We start from the raw sequence: 16880 nt of genomic DNA on the forward strand, positions 1-16880 counted from the left end.
GGAGGCATTTCCTGCTTTCCCAGCATTTGCATTGCAAGTGATTTTCCTCTCTCCTCGGGCGCCGGACCCCGGGCCGGGCTGGGAAGAGCTGGGCAGGAGCTGGGCACTGCCTGGGATCCAGGGCATCGTGGATCTCTGGGAGTTTTATCCGCAGCAGGGACAGAGACAGTGTCTCTCCACTGCTGAAACCCCCCCAAGCAGTCCCCTCAGGCTGCCGGGTCCCCTCTGCCGCCCACCCCAGCCCATGGGCACTGATCGACCATCCTGATTGTAATTATCAATTACCAATTACAATTATCAATGAGGATCATTGATCAAATCAACAATCCACAAAATCATTGACCCTAACCCCAGCCCATGGGCACTGATCGACCATCCTGACTGCCATTATCGTGAGGATCACTGATCAAATCAACGATCCACAAAATCATTATTAGGAAGGAATTGTTCCCTGGCAGGGTGGGCAGGCCCTGGCCCAGGGTGCCCAGAGCAGCTGGGGCTGCCCCTGGATCCCTGGCAGTGCCCAAGGCCAGGCTGGACACTGGGGCTGGAGCAGCCTGGCACAGTGGGAGGTGTCCCTGCCATGGCAGGGGTGGCACTGGGTGGGATTTAGGGTCCCTCCCAACCCAAACCAGTCTGGGATTCCATTATTCCATGATTTTGTGACCTCTTTTTGCACCTCAAGTGCAAAAAGTATTGTCAGAAAAGTCAATATTGAGCCGTGTCCTGCCCCACCCAGCAACGCTGATCTCAGTCCCAGCCCCTCCTTCCCCATCCCTCCTTCACCCCGGGACACATCTCCCTCCTCCCAAAGACACAGCTCCTGGGGCAACAAGGACTGGGAGCTTCTGGTGCTGCAGCAGGATCCTGGATCCAGGGAGGCTCTGACCAGGCCCCATCCCTCCTGCAGCGGGATCCTGGATCCAGGGAGGCTCTGACCAGGCCCCATCCCTCCTGCAGCGGGATCCTGGATCCAGGGAGGCTCTGACCAGACTCCATCCCTCCTGCAGCAGGATCCTGGATCCAGGGAGGCTCTGACCAGACCCCATCCCTCCTGCAGCAGGATCCTGGATCCAGGGAGGCTCTGACCAGGCCCCATCCCTCCTGCAGCAGGATCCTGGATCCAGGGAGGCTCTGACCAGGCCCCATCCCTCCTGCAGCAGGATCCTGGATCCAGGGAGGCTCTGACCAGGCCCCATCCCTCCTGCAGCAGGATCCTGGATCCAGGGAAGGCTCTGACCAGGCCCCATCCCTCCTGCAGCAGGATCCTGGATCCAGGGAAGGCTCTGACCAGGCCCCATCCCTCCTGCAGCAGGATCCTGGATCCAGGGAAAGCTCTGACCAGACCCCATCCCTCCTGCAGCAGGATCCTGGATCCAGGGAGGCTCTGACCAGACCCCATCCCTCCTGCAGCAGGATCCTGGATCCAGGGAGGCTCTGACCAGGCCCCATCCCTCCTGCAGCAGGATCCTGGATCCAGGGAGGCTCTGACCAGGCCCCATCCCTCCTGCAGCAGGATCCTGGATCCAGGGAAGGCTCTGACCAGGCCCCATCCCTCCTGCAGCGGGATCCTGGATCCAGGGAGGCTCTGACCAGGCCCCATCCCTCCTGCAGCAGCCATGGAAACGTTCCACAGGAGCCTCGCAATTACAAATATCGGTGTTGTCTCTCTCTGCTGCCTCATGCATCTGAAAAAGCAGCATTAGGATTGGATTCCCCTGGCTTCGGCTCCAGGCAGGGTTTGGATGGTGCTGTGAGCCCTCGGGTGGGCTGGGCTCCCTCCGGGGCTGCTCCTCCTGCGGCAGAGCCAGAGCCAGAGCCTGCCCAGCCCGGCGGCAGCACCAGCCTGGGCCCGGCAGCAGCTGCACGGCATCCAGCTGGAGGCCGGGCCCAGCTGTGAAAAACAGGTGAGAAACTCTTGTAAAACAGTTGATAGATGGTTCAGCACGAGCTGTTGGTTTGGTTGTTATATTGTACAAGGGTTAAAGGGTCCTTATAGGAAATCCTGTACTCAAGGTACCATAGCACACCTCAGCAAAGAGCCCCAGAGCCAGCCTGGCAGAGCTGTAAGGGCCAACCGAGGCCTGAAACCTTCATGCAAATGCAGGATCCAAACAGAAACCAATCCAGAGAACAAAAACCAGGACAAAAAGGAGCATATGACCCACTGAATCTGTGCCATTGCCCTGGACCTTCGGGGCCATGGCTGCAGGCCCTGCTCCATCCTCGGGGGAACTTTTATTGTAATAAATGCTGAAATCACTTCAGTACCCCTGCTCTGGGCCTTTCTTTTATTGTAATAAATGCTGAAATCACTTCAGTACCCCTGCTCTGGGCCTTTCTTTTATTGTAATAAATGCTGAAATCACTTCAGTACCCCTGCTCTGGGCCTTTCTTTTATTGTAATAAATGCTGAAATCACTTCAGTACCAGGAGCCTGCTCCCGTTTTTAACACAGTGACTGGGGAGGTTTTCCCTTGGTGTCCTGGCAGGGCAGGAGCTGTCAGCTGAAGGCTGTACCCAGTGATTTGGGAGGTTTTTCCTCACTATCCTGGCAGGGCAGGAGCTGTCAGCAGGCTGTACCCAGTGATTTGGGAGGATTTTCCTCACTATCCTGGCAGAACAGGAGCTGTCAGCAGGCTGTACCCAGTGATTTGGGAGGTTTTTCCTCACTATCCTGGCAGAGCAGGAGCTGTCAGCAGGCTGCACCCAGTGATTTGGGAGGTTTTTCCTCACTATCCTGGCAGGCCAGGAGCTGTCAGCAGGCTGTACCCAGTGGCCTGGGAGGTTCTCTCCAAGCCTGGCAGTTCTGTCCCTCTGTGAGCAGAGCTGTGCTGCTCCTGTGCCTCACACAGGGCTGGCTCCAGGAGCTCCAGGCTCCCCTCCTGCCATGGACTCTTCCCACCCTGGGCTGTAGTTGTGGGGCTCCCAGATGAAGGCAGGAGTGATGAATCTGACTCCATGTTCTTAGAAGGCTAATTTATTATTTTAATTAATTTATTATTTTCTTTTATTTTTATATTAAAGAATACTAAATGGAACTATATTAAAGAATACAGAAAGGATACTTACAGAAGGCTGAAAAGATAATAGTGAAAACTCGTGACTCTCTCCAGAGCCCTGACACAGCTTGACCCTGATTGGCCAATAAGTCAAAACTATTCACATCAGAATCCAATTAAACAATCACCTGTGAGTAAACAATCTCCAAACACATTCCAAAGCAGCAGAACACAGGAGAAGCAATCAGATAATTATTGTTTTCCTTTTTCTCTGAGGCTTCTCAGCTTCCCAGGAGCAAAATCCTGGGCAAAGGGATTTTTCAGAAAATGTGACAGTGACAGGGCTGGTTTCATCTCCTCCCTGTCCCCTGCCCCAGACCCCGCAGTGGGCCCCAGACCCTGCACAGCCCTGTCACCGTGAGCCACAGCCCACCCCACCCACCCTGGGGGCTTCAGGGCTGCAGCAGGAGCCCAGAGCCAGCCGGGCAGAGCCCAGCCCAGGGATGGAGCCCAGCAGCGAGGGTGGGCTGGGGGCACTGAGATGGGGGGCTGTCCCTGCTGTCCCCAGAGCTGGGGAGCACACGGGGCACGCTCTGGGGCTGGCGGGAGGAAGAGGAGCACGGAGGGCCCAGGGGAAGCTGCAGCCTGGGCAGCGGAGAGGAGACATGGACAGCGCCACTGGGATGTGAGAGGTTGGGGGCGACTCTAGAGGTCCCTGTGAGGCAGGGAATGGTCCTGCAGGCAGGCACAGCCACCGGGCTCTGGGACACCCAGGGACCGAGGGATCGTCACCCGGGGCTCCTGCTGTGTCCCTGCTGTGTCCCTGCTGTGTCCATGGTGTGTCCCTGCTGTGTCCCTGCTGTGTCCCTGCTGTGTCCACGGTGTGTCCAGGGTGTGTCCCTGCTGTGTCCTTGCTGTGTCCCTGCTGTGTCCAGGGTGTGTCCACGGTGTGTCCCTGCTGTGTCCCTGCTGTGTCCCTGCTATGTCCCTGGCGTGTCCCTGGTGTGTCCCTGCTGTGTCCCTGCTGTGTCCCTGCTGTGTCCCTGCTGTGTCCATGGTGTGTCCCTGCTGTGTCCCTGCTGTGTCCCTGCTGTGTCCCTGCTGTGTCCCTGGCGTGTCCCTGCTGTGTCCTTGCTGTGTCCTTGCTGTGTCCCTGCTGTGTCCTTGCTGTGTCCCTGCTGTGTCCATGGTGTGTCCCTGCTGTGTCCCTGCTGTGTCCTTGCTGTGTCCCTGCTGTGTCCATGGTGTGTCCCTGCTGTGTCCCTGCTGTGTCCATGGTGTGTCCTTGCTGTGTCCCTGCTGTGTCCATGGTGTGTCCCTGCTGTGTCCCTGCTGTGTCCATGGTGTGTCCCTGCTGTGTCCCTGCTGTGTCCCTGCTGTGTCCATGGTGTGTCCTTGCTGTGTCCCTGCTGTGTCCCTGCTGTGTCCATGGTGTGTCCCTGCTGTGTCCCTGCTGTGTCCACGGTGTGTCCCTGGTATGTCCCTGCTGTGTCCCTGCTGTGTCCATGGTGTGTCCCTGCTGTGTCCCTGCTGTGTCCCTGCTGTGTCCCTGCTGTGTCTGTGGTGTGTCCCTGCTGTGTCCCTGCTGGCACTGAGCTCTGGGAGCCCCAGCAGCCCCCTGCACCCCCAGCCTCACAGCCCCCCCTGCACCCCATCTCCAGCCCTGGAGGGCTGCAGGGACGAGTGGGGCCTCCCGCAGAGGGGAGCACCTGGCTGAGCAGGTCTCCAGAGCAAGGGGCTCCCACAGGAACGCTGCCAGAGCGGATTCCAGCACAGGGGCAGCAGCAGCACCCCCAAAACCCCCTCTGGGGCTCAGCCCAGGTCTCAGGGTGCCAGGTTTTGTCCTTCTCCCTCAAACCAGAACACTGAATGATCACCAAGAGCTCAGAGACCAGCAGGGCTCTGCTCCACACCAGCCTCTGGTGATTTGCTTCTCCTCTGCTCCTCTCACAAATCTGGGGGTGCTCCACACCAGGCACAGCTCAGGGGTCTGTCCTGCCCCAGTGCCGGGGTCACAGCCAGCTCTGCCCCCTCAGGGGCTGGCTGTGCCCGAGGGTCTGCAGACACACTGGGTTTGGGGTGTGTCCCACCTGCAGAGCCCAGGACAGGTAAAGCCAGAGGTGTTGTCTGCAGGGAGGAGCATGGGGAGCTCAGGTGCAGACCAGGCTGCCACAGCCCAGCAGCTCCGTGGGGAGCCCCAGGTGTGCCAGGGAAGCTGGCAGTGGCACCGTGCACAGTCCAGAGCTGCTGTAGGGAGCCAGGACATCCCTCTGGCTGCCCTGCAGGACTCCAGACCCTGGCAGGGGGCTCAGAGACCTTGGCATGGAGTCAAAAACACCTGTGCCTTTGATTTTAGCCCCTGGAAACAATTCCCAACTTTGTGTGAGGAGTTACAAGCTACAGGGTTTGAGTAGAGTGACAGTGAATTTGTCACAGGGTGAAAAAGTAGAATTTTGGGGATTTAGAGTGGGGGTTCAGGGGGCAAGATGGAGGGATTGGGGCATGCTTTGTCCTTCTTCTTTCCTCTTGCCCTCCACCTTCTGCTGGGATGGTGGCACTGCTGGATTGGTTTAGAGACAGACTGTCTGACACAGGTGATAGGTATTGGGAAGTTATGGTAAATAATGTACAGGTAGTTCTTGGTATAAAAAGCCAACACCACCCCAAGGGCAGGGACTGTGCCACAGCCCGACCTGCTGGACAGAGCTCAGCAGGGCAGAGACAGAATGTCACAGATAAGGGAAAATAAACAACCTTGAGAACCAGAGCTGAGGAATCCTGGCTCCTTCTTCTTCTTGGGGCTGGGAAAAAAGAGACTTTCCAACACCTTGGGGTCATCTCAACACCAGAGACCTCGTCAAGCTGCTGTCCCTGCTCCTGGAGCTCCTTCCCTGGCAGGAAGGAAGGATGTCCCTGCAGAGGGGTGTGCCACAAAGGGGGGCATCCTCTATGGGGATTCTCAGTTCAGTCTAAGGGAGAACAGAGACAATTTCTCCCAGGCCAAGCCTGGGAATCTTAGACAAAAGAATTCAAGCAATTATTATCTCTCTTTCTGTAACCACAGTTTGTAGTTATGGTTCTCCACAGTGTGCTATTCATAGTCACCAAAAATGTGAGATGTTTCTACTTTGAGGCCAATCAGGTCCTACTGAGTGAGTGAGACTAAAACTCACTGCTTCTTGCCAATAAAGATTCTTCTTGAGCCTTCTGGTCCACCTGAAGATGGAGTCTTTCTTTCCACCCCTGACTCAACAGCGTCAATCCTCCTCCTCCTCCTCTGCATCACGGCCAGGCCAGGGGTGCCCACAGAGCCCTGCAGATCGTGGAACCAGGGAGCTGCCACCGTCCCCCTGCACTGCCAGGGCACCACTGCCCGTGCCCCCAGTGCCAGCCCTCAGGGCCTTTAGATCCTCCAGGCATGGGGGCTGCATCCTCCCAGCACCCAGCCCGAACCTCCCTGCACACCTTGCCTCAGTTTCCCCAGCCGTGCAGGGCTGCCCCAGTCCTGCACTGCTCCTGCCCCGGGCCTGGGGCAGCCTGGGCACGCAGCTGGGACATTCCCAGCTCCAATTGCACACCCAAAATCCCCCACTTCCCATCCCAATTGCACACCCCAAAATCCCCCCACTTCCCATCCCAGTTTCACACCCCAAAATCCCCCACTTCCCATCCCAGTTTCACACCCCAAAATCCCCCACTTCCCATGTCCCAGTATCACACCCAAAATCCCCCACTTCCCATGTCCCAGTTTCACACCCAAAATCCCCCACTTCCCATGTCCCAGTTTCACACCCAAATTCCCCCACTTCCCATCCAAGTTTCACACCCAAATTCTCCCATTTCCCTTCCCAGTTTCACACCCAATTCCCCCACTTCCCATCCCAGTTTCACACCCAATTCCCCACTCCCCACGTTCCAGGAGCAGAGCTGGCTCGGCCCAGGGCATTCCCAGCCCAGAGGAGGAGGAGGCTGAGGGCAGGTGGCACAAAGGGGTGGTTGGGGCTCAGACTCCACCAACCTGCAGGAATTTCCCTCTTATCACCCTGGTGATTTCTGTGGTGGCTCCTGGAGGATCCCTGGCACTGCTGGTGTGACAAAGATTGGGCTGTGGCTGCAGGTAAAATAATGATTTTACTGAAAAACTAAATAATTACAATACTAAGTAATTAAATAATTAATTTCCAGAATAGCTAAATTATTAAAGTCAGTGGTAATTAAGTAACGAATTTACTGAATAACTAAATAAATAACTCAACAAGCCAATAGCTAAATAGCTAAATAAATAAATAACTAGACAATTAAGTGCCTCATGCAGAAGCAGCAGGTAATTAATTATGTAGCTAATTAATTGTTTCAATTAACTGCCCTCTCTGCCTGTGAAAAATGCCAATCACCTGTTTTTACAATTTAAAAAGTTTAATGATAATTAAATAGTTATAAAAATAGCAGTAAAATTAGCGTATAATAATTTGGACAGTTTGGATTGGGACAATATGAAACAATACAAACAAGGAGTTATGGACAGTCCAGGCACCTTTTCTGGGCAAAATCAGCCCAAAAAGGCCCCACGTGCACAGAGGATTAACCCTTAAAAGCAACAGCCTGTTGCACATTCCCACAGCCCATCCCTGGTGCATCAATTCCATTCCCACCCAGGATTCTGTCTGGGCAGGGTCAGCTCCTTCCTCTGGATCCTGACGGCGTCTCCAGGGCTGAGCAGGCAGGGAGAAGTTCGTTTGTCCTGATAGTGGGGCAACAAATTCTCTTTCTCTGAAAGATTTGGGTGTCCTGTGGCTGTTATCTTGGTGTGAGTACCTCATTCCTTTCTTAAAAAAGTATCTCACATAGATAGTTCCTATTTTAACTACAAAAGTTACCTTTTAACTACAAAACTACATTTTCTATACTATTAAAATGTTAATACAGCACTACTAGTCAATACAACAAAACACATACAGTAAATGTCTGTGCAGAGCCAAGTAATGTGCACTTTTCACAGTGCCCCCAGGCAGCAGTGCTGTGGGAGCAGCACAGGAGCCCAGGGCAGGGCAGAGATGCACCTGAGCTGCAGCATCTGCTGCCCCACACCTGGAGCCCCCGGGAGCTCTGAGGGAGGAAAAGACCCTCAAGGCCACCGAGTCCAACCTTTGGTTACCCCCTCTGTGAAAAATGTGTATTTTATGATTGGCTTTGGGCAAACAGTCAATGAATATTATTTGTGTTATGTTAGGAAGTTCTGCTGGGTTAATTTTTTTAGTAGTGTGTTAAATATAGCTTTAGGTTATAACAGAATGTTAAAATAGAAACTATGCTATGGAAGATACTTTTTTCCTAAAGAAAGGACTCGCACCAGAGAGCAGCCACGGGACACCCAAATCTGTCAGAGAAAGAGAATTTATTGCCCCATTATCAGGACAAATGAACTTCTCCCTGCCTGCTCAGCCCTGGAGACGCCGCCAGGATCCAGAGGAAGGAGCTGACCCTGCCCAGACAGAATCCTGGGTGGGAATGGAATTGATGCACCAGGGATGAGCTGTGGGAATGTGCAACAGGCTGTTGCTTTAAGGGTTAATCCTCTGTGCACGTGGGGCCTTTTTGGGCTGATTTTGCCCAGAAAAGGTGCCTGGACTGTCCATAACTCCTTGTTTGTATTGTTTCATATTGTCCTAATCCAAATTGTCCAAATTATTATACTCTAATTTTATTGCTATTTTTATAACCATTTTATTACTATTAAACTTTTAAAATTTTAAAAACAAGTGATTGGCGTTTTTCACCCCTTCTGGGAGCAGAACCCAGCTGCTCCCCCAGCCCTGCCAGGGCCACCAGGGACCCTGTCCCAAGGGTCACACACAGAAAGGGGGGGTGGGTGTGGTGACAGCAAGGTGAGGGGGGCGTGGAGGTCTCCGGGCCACAGCAAGGTCAGGAATTCCCATGGGAGAGTCCCTGGCTGGGGAAAGGCTGACTCAGCACGGGCCGAACCCACCACAGCACATATTGTCACCAAAATGGCAAAGAATTGCATGGAATTACACATAATTACAGACGATGACATGTAATTACCCTCCTGAGTGCTGCTGCACGACAGCTGCGCTGGCTCTGGGCCGGGCAGCAGCTCCCAGAGCCCCCAAAAGCAGCTCACCAATTCCACCTGGGAGCTCCTGGCTCTGGGCTGGGCAGCAGCTCCCAGAGCCCCCAAAAGCAGCTCACCAACTCCACCTGGGAGCTCCTGGCTCTGGGCTGGGCAGCAGCTCCCAGAGCCCCCAAAAGCAGCTCACCAATTCCACCTGGGAGCTCCTGGCTCTGGGCTGGGCAGCAGCTCCCAGAGCCCCCAAAAGCAGCTCACCAATTCCACCTGGGAGCTCCTGGCTCTGGGCTGGGCAGCCGCCGGGAGGGAGCTCCTGCCAGGCCTGGGCTCTCCAGCTGGGCAGCGGGGTGAGGAGCTCAGCACTGGGGTGACAGTGGGGCCAGCTCTGCTCTGCCCATCACAGGAACCCCGGGGGCTGGGGGTGCCCCAGGGGTGTGGGACAGAGACCCCCAGGCAGGGAACAGCCCAGGGAGCTGACCCCGTTCAGGGGACACAGGGACACCAAACAGCCCAGGGAGCTGGAGCTTGTCGGAACCCAGGAAATCCCTCTGGCTGCCCTGGAGGGCTCCAGACCCTGCCAGGGGGCTCAGAGACCCTGGCACAGAGCCCAAGACCCCTGGGCCTTTGATCTTGACCCATGGAAAAAATTACCAACCTTGCATGAGGATCTGCAAGCCACGAAAGTCTAAGTAGAATGATAGTGAATTTATCACAGGGTGAAAATGCAGAATTTTGGGGTTTTAGAATGGGGGTTCAGGGGGCAAGATGGAGCAATCTGGGCATGTCCAGCCTTTCTCCTTCTTCTTCTTCTTGGCCTCCATCTTCTGCTGTGGTGGTGGCACTTTTGGGTTGGTTTAGGGTAGAAGCTCACTGTCTGACATAGGTGATGGGTATTGGGAAGTAATTGTAAATATTGCACACCTAGTTTTTAGTATAAAAAGCCAACACCACCCCAAGGTGGTCAGTGTGCCCCAGCCTGACCTGCTGGACAGACCATGGTGGGTCAGAGAAAGAATGTTATAGATAAGAAATAATGAACAGCCTTGAGAACAGAAACTCCTGACTCCTCCTTCGACGGCCAGGCTGGCAAAAAGAAGCTTGTAGGTATCTCAGAGTGACTGTGACCAGCAGAAGTCCCGAGAGGAGCTGACCCAGGCAGGGACACAGGGACACAAAGCTGTGCTCGGGCTCCTGGGCAGGGCTGGCACGCCCTGAGAAGCCCCATGGAGCCCACAGGGCCGCGCTGGTTTTACCTGTGCTGCTCTCTGGTGAGTGCCCAAGCACATCCTCCTTTTGGGTGGGGGCAGCTCCTCCCCTGCCCTGCTCCTTGCAGGGGCACAGCAGCCCTGGCAGCACCTCCAGCCCTGGTGGTCACAGCGCCCAGCTGGGGACACCACAGCTGCCACCGTGGTCCTGTGTCTCTGGCAAAGCCACTGGCCTCCTCTTCAGGACACTGGCCACCTCCTCGGGTCACTGGCCACTTCCTCGGGTCACTGGCCACCTCCTCAGCACATCTGTCCATCTGCCAGCACATCTGACAGCAGCTCCTCTTCACAGGTTTAGATCAGGTGTCTCCTGTCCCCAGTGCCACCCCTGCTCTGTCCCTGTCCCTGAGGGTCCCTGAGGGTCCCAGATCCCCCTCCCTGCCCCGTTCAGGACCCAGAGGCTGATGTCCCTCGCAGGATCCATCCCCTTGTGTCTGATCCCACACTGATCCTGGCACTGCTCCCGGCATTCCTGGAGTGGGAGCACCCCCACAGGGCTGGAGATGGAGCAGGACAAACAGCCTGGGGAGGTTCTGGGGAAATTCTGGGGAAACAGGGAGTGAGGGATCCTGGCTGGCCATGGGCCATGGCGTGGTGTGGGACAGGGCAGGACAGCCACAGCCCAGGTGGGCACAGGGATTTGCAGCTCCAGGAAGAGCCCAGCACATTGCCACTGCCACAGGCTGGGGACTGAGGGCCTGGAGCTGGGCTGGGCACCAGGGCTGTCACCATCACACTTTCTGAAAAATCCTCTTTGCCCAGGATTTCTCACCTGGGAAGCTGAGAAGCCTCAGAGAACAAGGAGAACACGATTATCCCATTTGCTTCTTCTGTGCTTTGCTGCTTTGGAATGTGGCTGGAGATTGTCAATCCAACATGGGAATTGTTTTTACTCATTGGCCAATTACAGCCAAGCTGTGACAGACTCTGGAGAGAGTCACGAGTTTTTCTTTAGTATCTTTTAGCCTTCTGTCTGTGCCCTTTATCTATTCTATGGTATGGTATGGTATGGTAATAAATTAGCCTTCTAAGAACATGTAGTCAGATTCATCATTTCCCTCCTGCCATGGGGGACCCCAAAAATACCACAGGTGTCCATGGGACCCTGCAGCTGGGGCTGCCCCTGGATCCCTGGCAGTGCCCAAGGCCAGGCTGGACTCTGGGGCTGGGAGCACCTGGGGCAGTGGGAGGTGTCCCTGCCATGGCAGGGGTGGCACTGGGATGGATTTTAAGGTCCCTCCCAACTTGGACAAACTGGAATTGGGGAGCTCCATCCTGGAATCAGGAGCCCCTTAGATCTACAGATGTCTCTGCATTTGGGAACTTTGGACTGAAACCAGAGGAGCCATGGTCAGTCCAAGGATGGAAAATTCCCACTTTTAGGCAGGGAGAGTACCAGGAGCCCCTTTGGCAGCTGGAGCAAGAGCAATCAGAGTAACTGAGCTGCCTGGCAGGGGAATTCATTCCAAAATGTGCCAGCCTGCAGGGAGCTGGGTGGGGATGAGGCTGACAATGTGAACCCTCAGGTGATGGAATGGGGGCTTTGTTCCAGGCTGGCAGGGCCATGGCCAGAGCAACGGAACAGTCACCAGCTCCTGGGCCATGGATCAGGCCAGGCTGGCTCTCCTGTGCCAGGCTGGAGCTCTTTGGAGCCACAGGTCGTGCCAGGGTGACTCTCCCATGCCAGGCAGGTCTCCAGGGACATGGATTGTGCCAGAGCATCCTCCCGTCCCCACAGCCCCACAGGCAGCAGTTCGTGCTCTGGAGCAAAGCAGGAGAAGGACAAAGTGCCCCACTCCTGCTACAGGAAGGGGTTGGTCCCTCAGCTCTGACACTGAAGTTTCTGTGACCGTTTGTGAGAAGGTAAAACCCAGGTGTGGGGAAATGGGGGACAGAGATCATTCCCCTCACCACTGCTGGGAGCTGCTTCCCTGAAAAAACCCAAATCCAGCAGCTCTGAGCATGTCATGAGGGTTTAGGAGGGATTAGGAAGGGATTAAGAGGGAAAGCTTTTAACATGAGCTGTGCCAGCTCTGCAGGTGCAGCAGGAGCATCAGGGACCCACAGCTCCCAGCAGGGGGAACAGCCCAGCCCCAGCTCAGACACCCGGTAAAATCCCAGTTTGGGGTTAAATCCAGCCTGTTGGGGTAACTCACAGGGGAGGCGCATTAGCCAGATAAATCTGCTTAAGGGAGTGAAGGAGGACGACTAATCACTCCAGGATGAAGGCTTGGGATAATCTCCCGAGGAGCAAATAATTGGGCATTGAGGGATGCAGGCTCCAAGCAGCCTGTGCTTTGGTCCTGGCCCTGGGGACTTCCATGTGGGAACTGTGGGGGAAAACAGCACAGACCCTCAGTGCTGCAGGGCTCCTGGGGCTGCCCTGGAACAGACCTGGCTCCGCCTGGGAATGGGCACGGCAGCTCTGGGGAGTCTGTCACACACTGACACACAGGTGTCCCAGAGACCCAGCACCACCAGGGCAGCCCGAGACACGCATGGGAATGGGGGCTGAGGGACAGGGACCATGAGGGTGGGCCAGGAACACGGGGCTGCACAGCACCACTCACCTGGCTCTGACCTCAGGTAAAGATGTCCCTGGGCTGGAGTGTGGACTCATTCCCAGCATCCCCAACAGCCGAGAGAAAAACCCCAGCAGCATTTGGCCCCGGGAAGGGTCAGCCCAGGACAGCTGAGTGCACAGGAGCTGCCACAGGAATCACCACAAATGAGGTTTTCACGAGGCCAGTGCTCCCAAAGCCCCAGTGCTGACAGACTGCAGCTGGACAGTGCAGGGGGCCCTGCAGCAGGACCCAACCACCCTTCTGGGAGCCCCCCGGGACAGCAGGCTCAGGTAACCCAGGTGCACCAGAGCTGCTGCTGCCCACAGCCCCACCCCAGCCAGAGCACACGGGCTCGGGAAGGAGCTGGGCCTGGGCCTTGTCCTGCAGTCCCTGCTCTGGGACACACAGGGCTGGGGGCACAAGCAGCTTGGGGTCTGCATGCTGGGGGACTTCAGCTGCCCCCACTCAGGAGCTGGGGGTCTCACACAGGCAGGGTCCCAGGGAAGGCTGATGGATCCCTGTTCCAAGTCCCCTTTTCTCCCACACCACGTGCTCACCTTTAATCCCGACTGGAGAAGCTTCATGCCCCCGGCAGTGACATCACCTGAGGCTGAAGCTGGGTAATGTTCCTGACACCAGGGTGACTGGAAGGGCAGAGGGATCCAAAGGTCCCTGCGTGTCCCTTCCAACTCAGGCAGTTCCAAGATCCTCAGAGGTGGGGGATGAGCCCCAGAGCACCCCTGGCACCTGGGCATGAGCCCAGGGCCCCCCTGGCAGCTCCAGGCACAGACACAAGTAGGGCCCCCCCAACCAACTGGAAAGTCTCCTGCTCCTTGTCCCTGAACACCAGGTCCCCTGTCCTGCACTGCTCCCTGATTTCCAGGGCAAACACGTGACAGTCCTGCGGTTCCGGCAGGACCAGGAACAAAGGCATGGATGCCACCAAGCTCCAGAAATCTCAATTTGCTGGGAATTATGTGAACTTACCTCAAACACTGAGCTTTCCTTCAGGAGTCTGAGCAGGAAGAGTGGCTCCAGCTCAACCCTGGAGCTACAGCTCCAGCCCACAGTCAAAGGTGTGGGGCTCACCTGGAGCAGGTGGAGGCAGCCAGAGGTCCTGGAATCAGTTTGGGCTGAGGGACCTTTAAAGCTCATCCAGTTCCACCTCCATGCATGGGCAGGGACACCTTCCACCAGGGTGCTTCAGGTCCTGTCCAACCTGGCCTTGAACACCTAATCCTGAAGGTGACACTGCCAGAGCTGGCCCAGATGCTGCCACCAGTGCTCAACCACTCATTCCTGTTGAGAAGGACCCTCAGGGCCACACCTGTCCCTCTCACAACCAGGTGACTTCACGTTCTGGATGATTACCAAACCCACACGAAGCACCTGCTGCAGCAGGGAAGCACCCAGCACTGGGAAGGCAGACATAGCCCAGAACCAACCAACACTGACCCGGGACACAGCAGGGGACAAGAGCAGCTGCAGTGTCCCCTTCTGCTGTGACCTGTGCCCCAGCACCACACACCTGAGCCCACACGCCACCGGTCCCAGGCTGCACCACACACGACTCATTTCAGCTCACACACGGGTGGTGCCACTTTCCCAGCATTTATTCCTCCCACAGGGGTCAGAACTTCTGGAACTGCTTCTTGGTGCCCGCAGCCTTGGTCACCTTGAGCACGTTGAAGCGCACGGTCTTGCTGAGGGGGCGGCACTCGCCCACCGTCACGATGTCCCCGATCTGCACGTCCCTGCAATGACACCTGGGGGTCAGCGAGCTCCTAGGGCTCACCTGGCCCTCAGAGCCTCCTCCTGGCACAGTGACTGGAACCTGCCCTTGGTTCAGTAGATGCCAGAGGCATTGTCAGCAGCCCCTCAGCCAGGGGACTCTGCAGACCATCGTGAGTTTGAACATCATAACCTGTGAGCAGGCTCCAGGCGAGGACGGGCTGTGACCCCTCCCAGGTGTGGGGACAGCGCAGGGACAGCACGCACCTGAAGCAGGGGGACAGGTGCACGGACATGTTCTTGTGGCGCTTCTCGAAGCGGTTGTACTTGCGGATGTAGTGCAGGTAATCGCGGCGGATGACGATCGTGCGCTGCATCTTCATCTTGGTCACCACACCTGCAGCAGGGGACACACACCTGAGGCACCAGGAGCTGACAGGGCACTGCCAGGGATCCCCGTGGCACCTGGCAGCAACAGCACCAACCCCAGGAACCTCTCCTTGTTTACCGGTCGTTTGTTACAAACCCCACCAGGGCTCTTCTCCAAACCCTTCTGACGCGCTTCCTAACGCTCCCATCCCACCCCCACCTGCCCTCAGCACACCCGGTCCTGTCACCTGCATCAGTAACGCCATGTGGCAGTGTCGTCAGGCCCGCGTGGGCTCGGCAGACCATCGTGAGATTGCCATCATTTGCGGCTCCAGGACTGGCGGGGCACACGGCCCTCAGGGGCTGGTTACCTTGGCTACCTGCCCCAGACCCGACACAGCACTCCTCTGGGGATGCTCCAGCTCACCTGAGAGTATGCGGCCCCGGATGGAGACATTGCCCGTGAAGGGACACTTTTTGTCGATGTAGGTGCCCTCGATGGCCTGCAGAGACAGGAGTGTCAGGTGGGCACACACAGCCCATGTGCCACCAGAGCCCAGAGAACACTCAAACACGGGTGGGGGAAAGCCACCAGAGGCCCCGAGTCCAAGCAGCACTGCCAAGGCCACCAGTGACCCCGTCCCAAAATGCCACACCCACATCAGGGCCACCACGGCCCCCAGCCCAGATCCCCTCACCTCCTTGGGGGTCTTGAAGCCCAGGCCCACATTGCGGTAGTAGCGGGGCAACTTCTCCTTGCCCCCCTCGCCCAGCAGCACTCGCTTCTTATTCTGGAAGATCGTCGGCTGCTTCTGGTAGGCGCGTTCCGTCTGCAGATGGGGACAGCGGGGGAATCAGCAAGGGGAGCAGGCCCCGGGGGAAGCCGGGCCCCGAGACCCCCGGCAACGGGAACTCAGCACCGAGAGTGAGCCCGGCGCCGGGGCACCGAGATCCCACAAAACCCTGAAGCCCCCCGATCCTTCCCCCCAGCCCCGGGACACCGGACGCTCTGCCCTCCCCCAAACTCGGGGCATCGAGACCCGCCCCGAGCCCTGGGCACGGAACGCTCTGCTCCCCCAGCCCCTGGCCCGAGACACGGCACCTCCCCGCGAGGGGTAAAGCACCAGGGCACGGAGGTTTCCGCTACCCCGGAACCCCGGAGAGCGGCACCCTCTGTTCTCCCCCGCCACCGCCCCCTCCCCAAATCCCGGCCAACCGAGACACCCCCGCCCTCGCCGGCTCCGGGATTCCGGCCCCCCTTCGCTCCACCGACCCTGGGGAACGGGTTCCCCGCGGGGAACGGGTCTCCACACCCAGATTCCCCACACCTCGCCTCATCATCCCCCCCCACTCCCTTAAGGCACCAAGCGCCCCTCCCGCGGCACCTCCCCGGTCCGGACCACCTCCACCGCGCCCCCCACCACCACTGAGCCGGTATCACCCTCCCAGGGTCCCGCCGGGGCTGCCCCAGCGCTGTGCCGGGCCTGTCCCGCGGGCTCCGCGCAGCACCCACCTGCGTGTCCGCCATCTTGGCGAGCGCGGCCGGAAAGAGGCCGCGGAGCGCGCGGGGCGCGGGTTAACCCGGGGCGGGGCCAGGGGCAGGAAGTGACGTCACGGGCCGGTGTGCCGCGGCGGGGCCGGAAAGGCGGGAACGGCTCCGGAATTCCTGAGGGGAGCGGGAACGGAGCGGGCCCGAGAGCCCCGAGAGCCGGCTGTGCCCTCCGTGTGCCCGGAGCACCGAGTGACACCTGCAGGGATGGGCACTGCAGAGCTCCATGGGCAGCCCCTGCCAAGGCCTGAGCACCCTTTCCATGGGCAAATTCCTGCTGCTGGCCAAGCTGAGCCTGCCCTGGCCCAGCCT

At 57.5% G+C, this 16880-nt stretch overlaps 1 protein-coding gene, 1 long non-coding RNA gene and 2 other non-coding genes across 4 annotated transcripts; all 4 read right to left on the reverse strand.

The window, feature by feature from the left end:
• Positions 1-6030: 6030 nt before the first annotated feature.
• Positions 6031-7384, reverse strand: LOC132324320 (uncharacterized). The gene is made up of 2 exons (XR_009485572.1): positions 7021-7384; positions 6031-6315 (listed from the first exon to the last, which is right to left on the reverse strand). It is a non-coding gene; the product is annotated as an uncharacterized LOC132324320 (long non-coding RNA).
• A 7127-nt stretch (positions 7385-14511) lies between these two features.
• RPS11 (ribosomal protein S11) lies at positions 14512-16683 on the reverse strand. Its single transcript, XM_059840265.1, has 5 exons — positions 16533-16683; positions 15718-15849; positions 15447-15522; positions 14918-15047; positions 14512-14673 (listed from the first exon to the last, which is right to left on the reverse strand). Exons 1-5 carry the CDS (start codon positions 16545-16547, stop codon positions 14550-14552), a joined length of 477 nt encoding a protein of 158 aa, XP_059696248.1. The 5' UTR covers positions 16548-16683; the 3' UTR covers positions 14512-14549.
• On the reverse strand, positions 14756-14845 carry LOC132324326 (small nucleolar RNA SNORD35). The gene has a single exon (XR_009485577.1). It is a non-coding gene; the product is annotated as a small nucleolar RNA SNORD35 (small nucleolar RNA).
• LOC132324327 (small nucleolar RNA SNORD35) lies at positions 15264-15347 on the reverse strand. The gene has a single exon (XR_009485578.1). It is a non-coding gene; the product is annotated as a small nucleolar RNA SNORD35 (small nucleolar RNA).
• Positions 16684-16880: the final 197 nt, after the last annotated feature.

Source organism: Haemorhous mexicanus, chromosome 2 (assembly GCF_027477595.1).
Source record: "Haemorhous mexicanus isolate bHaeMex1 chromosome 2, bHaeMex1.pri, whole genome shotgun sequence".
Classification (NCBI taxonomy): domain Eukaryota; kingdom Metazoa; phylum Chordata; class Aves; order Passeriformes; family Fringillidae; genus Haemorhous; species Haemorhous mexicanus.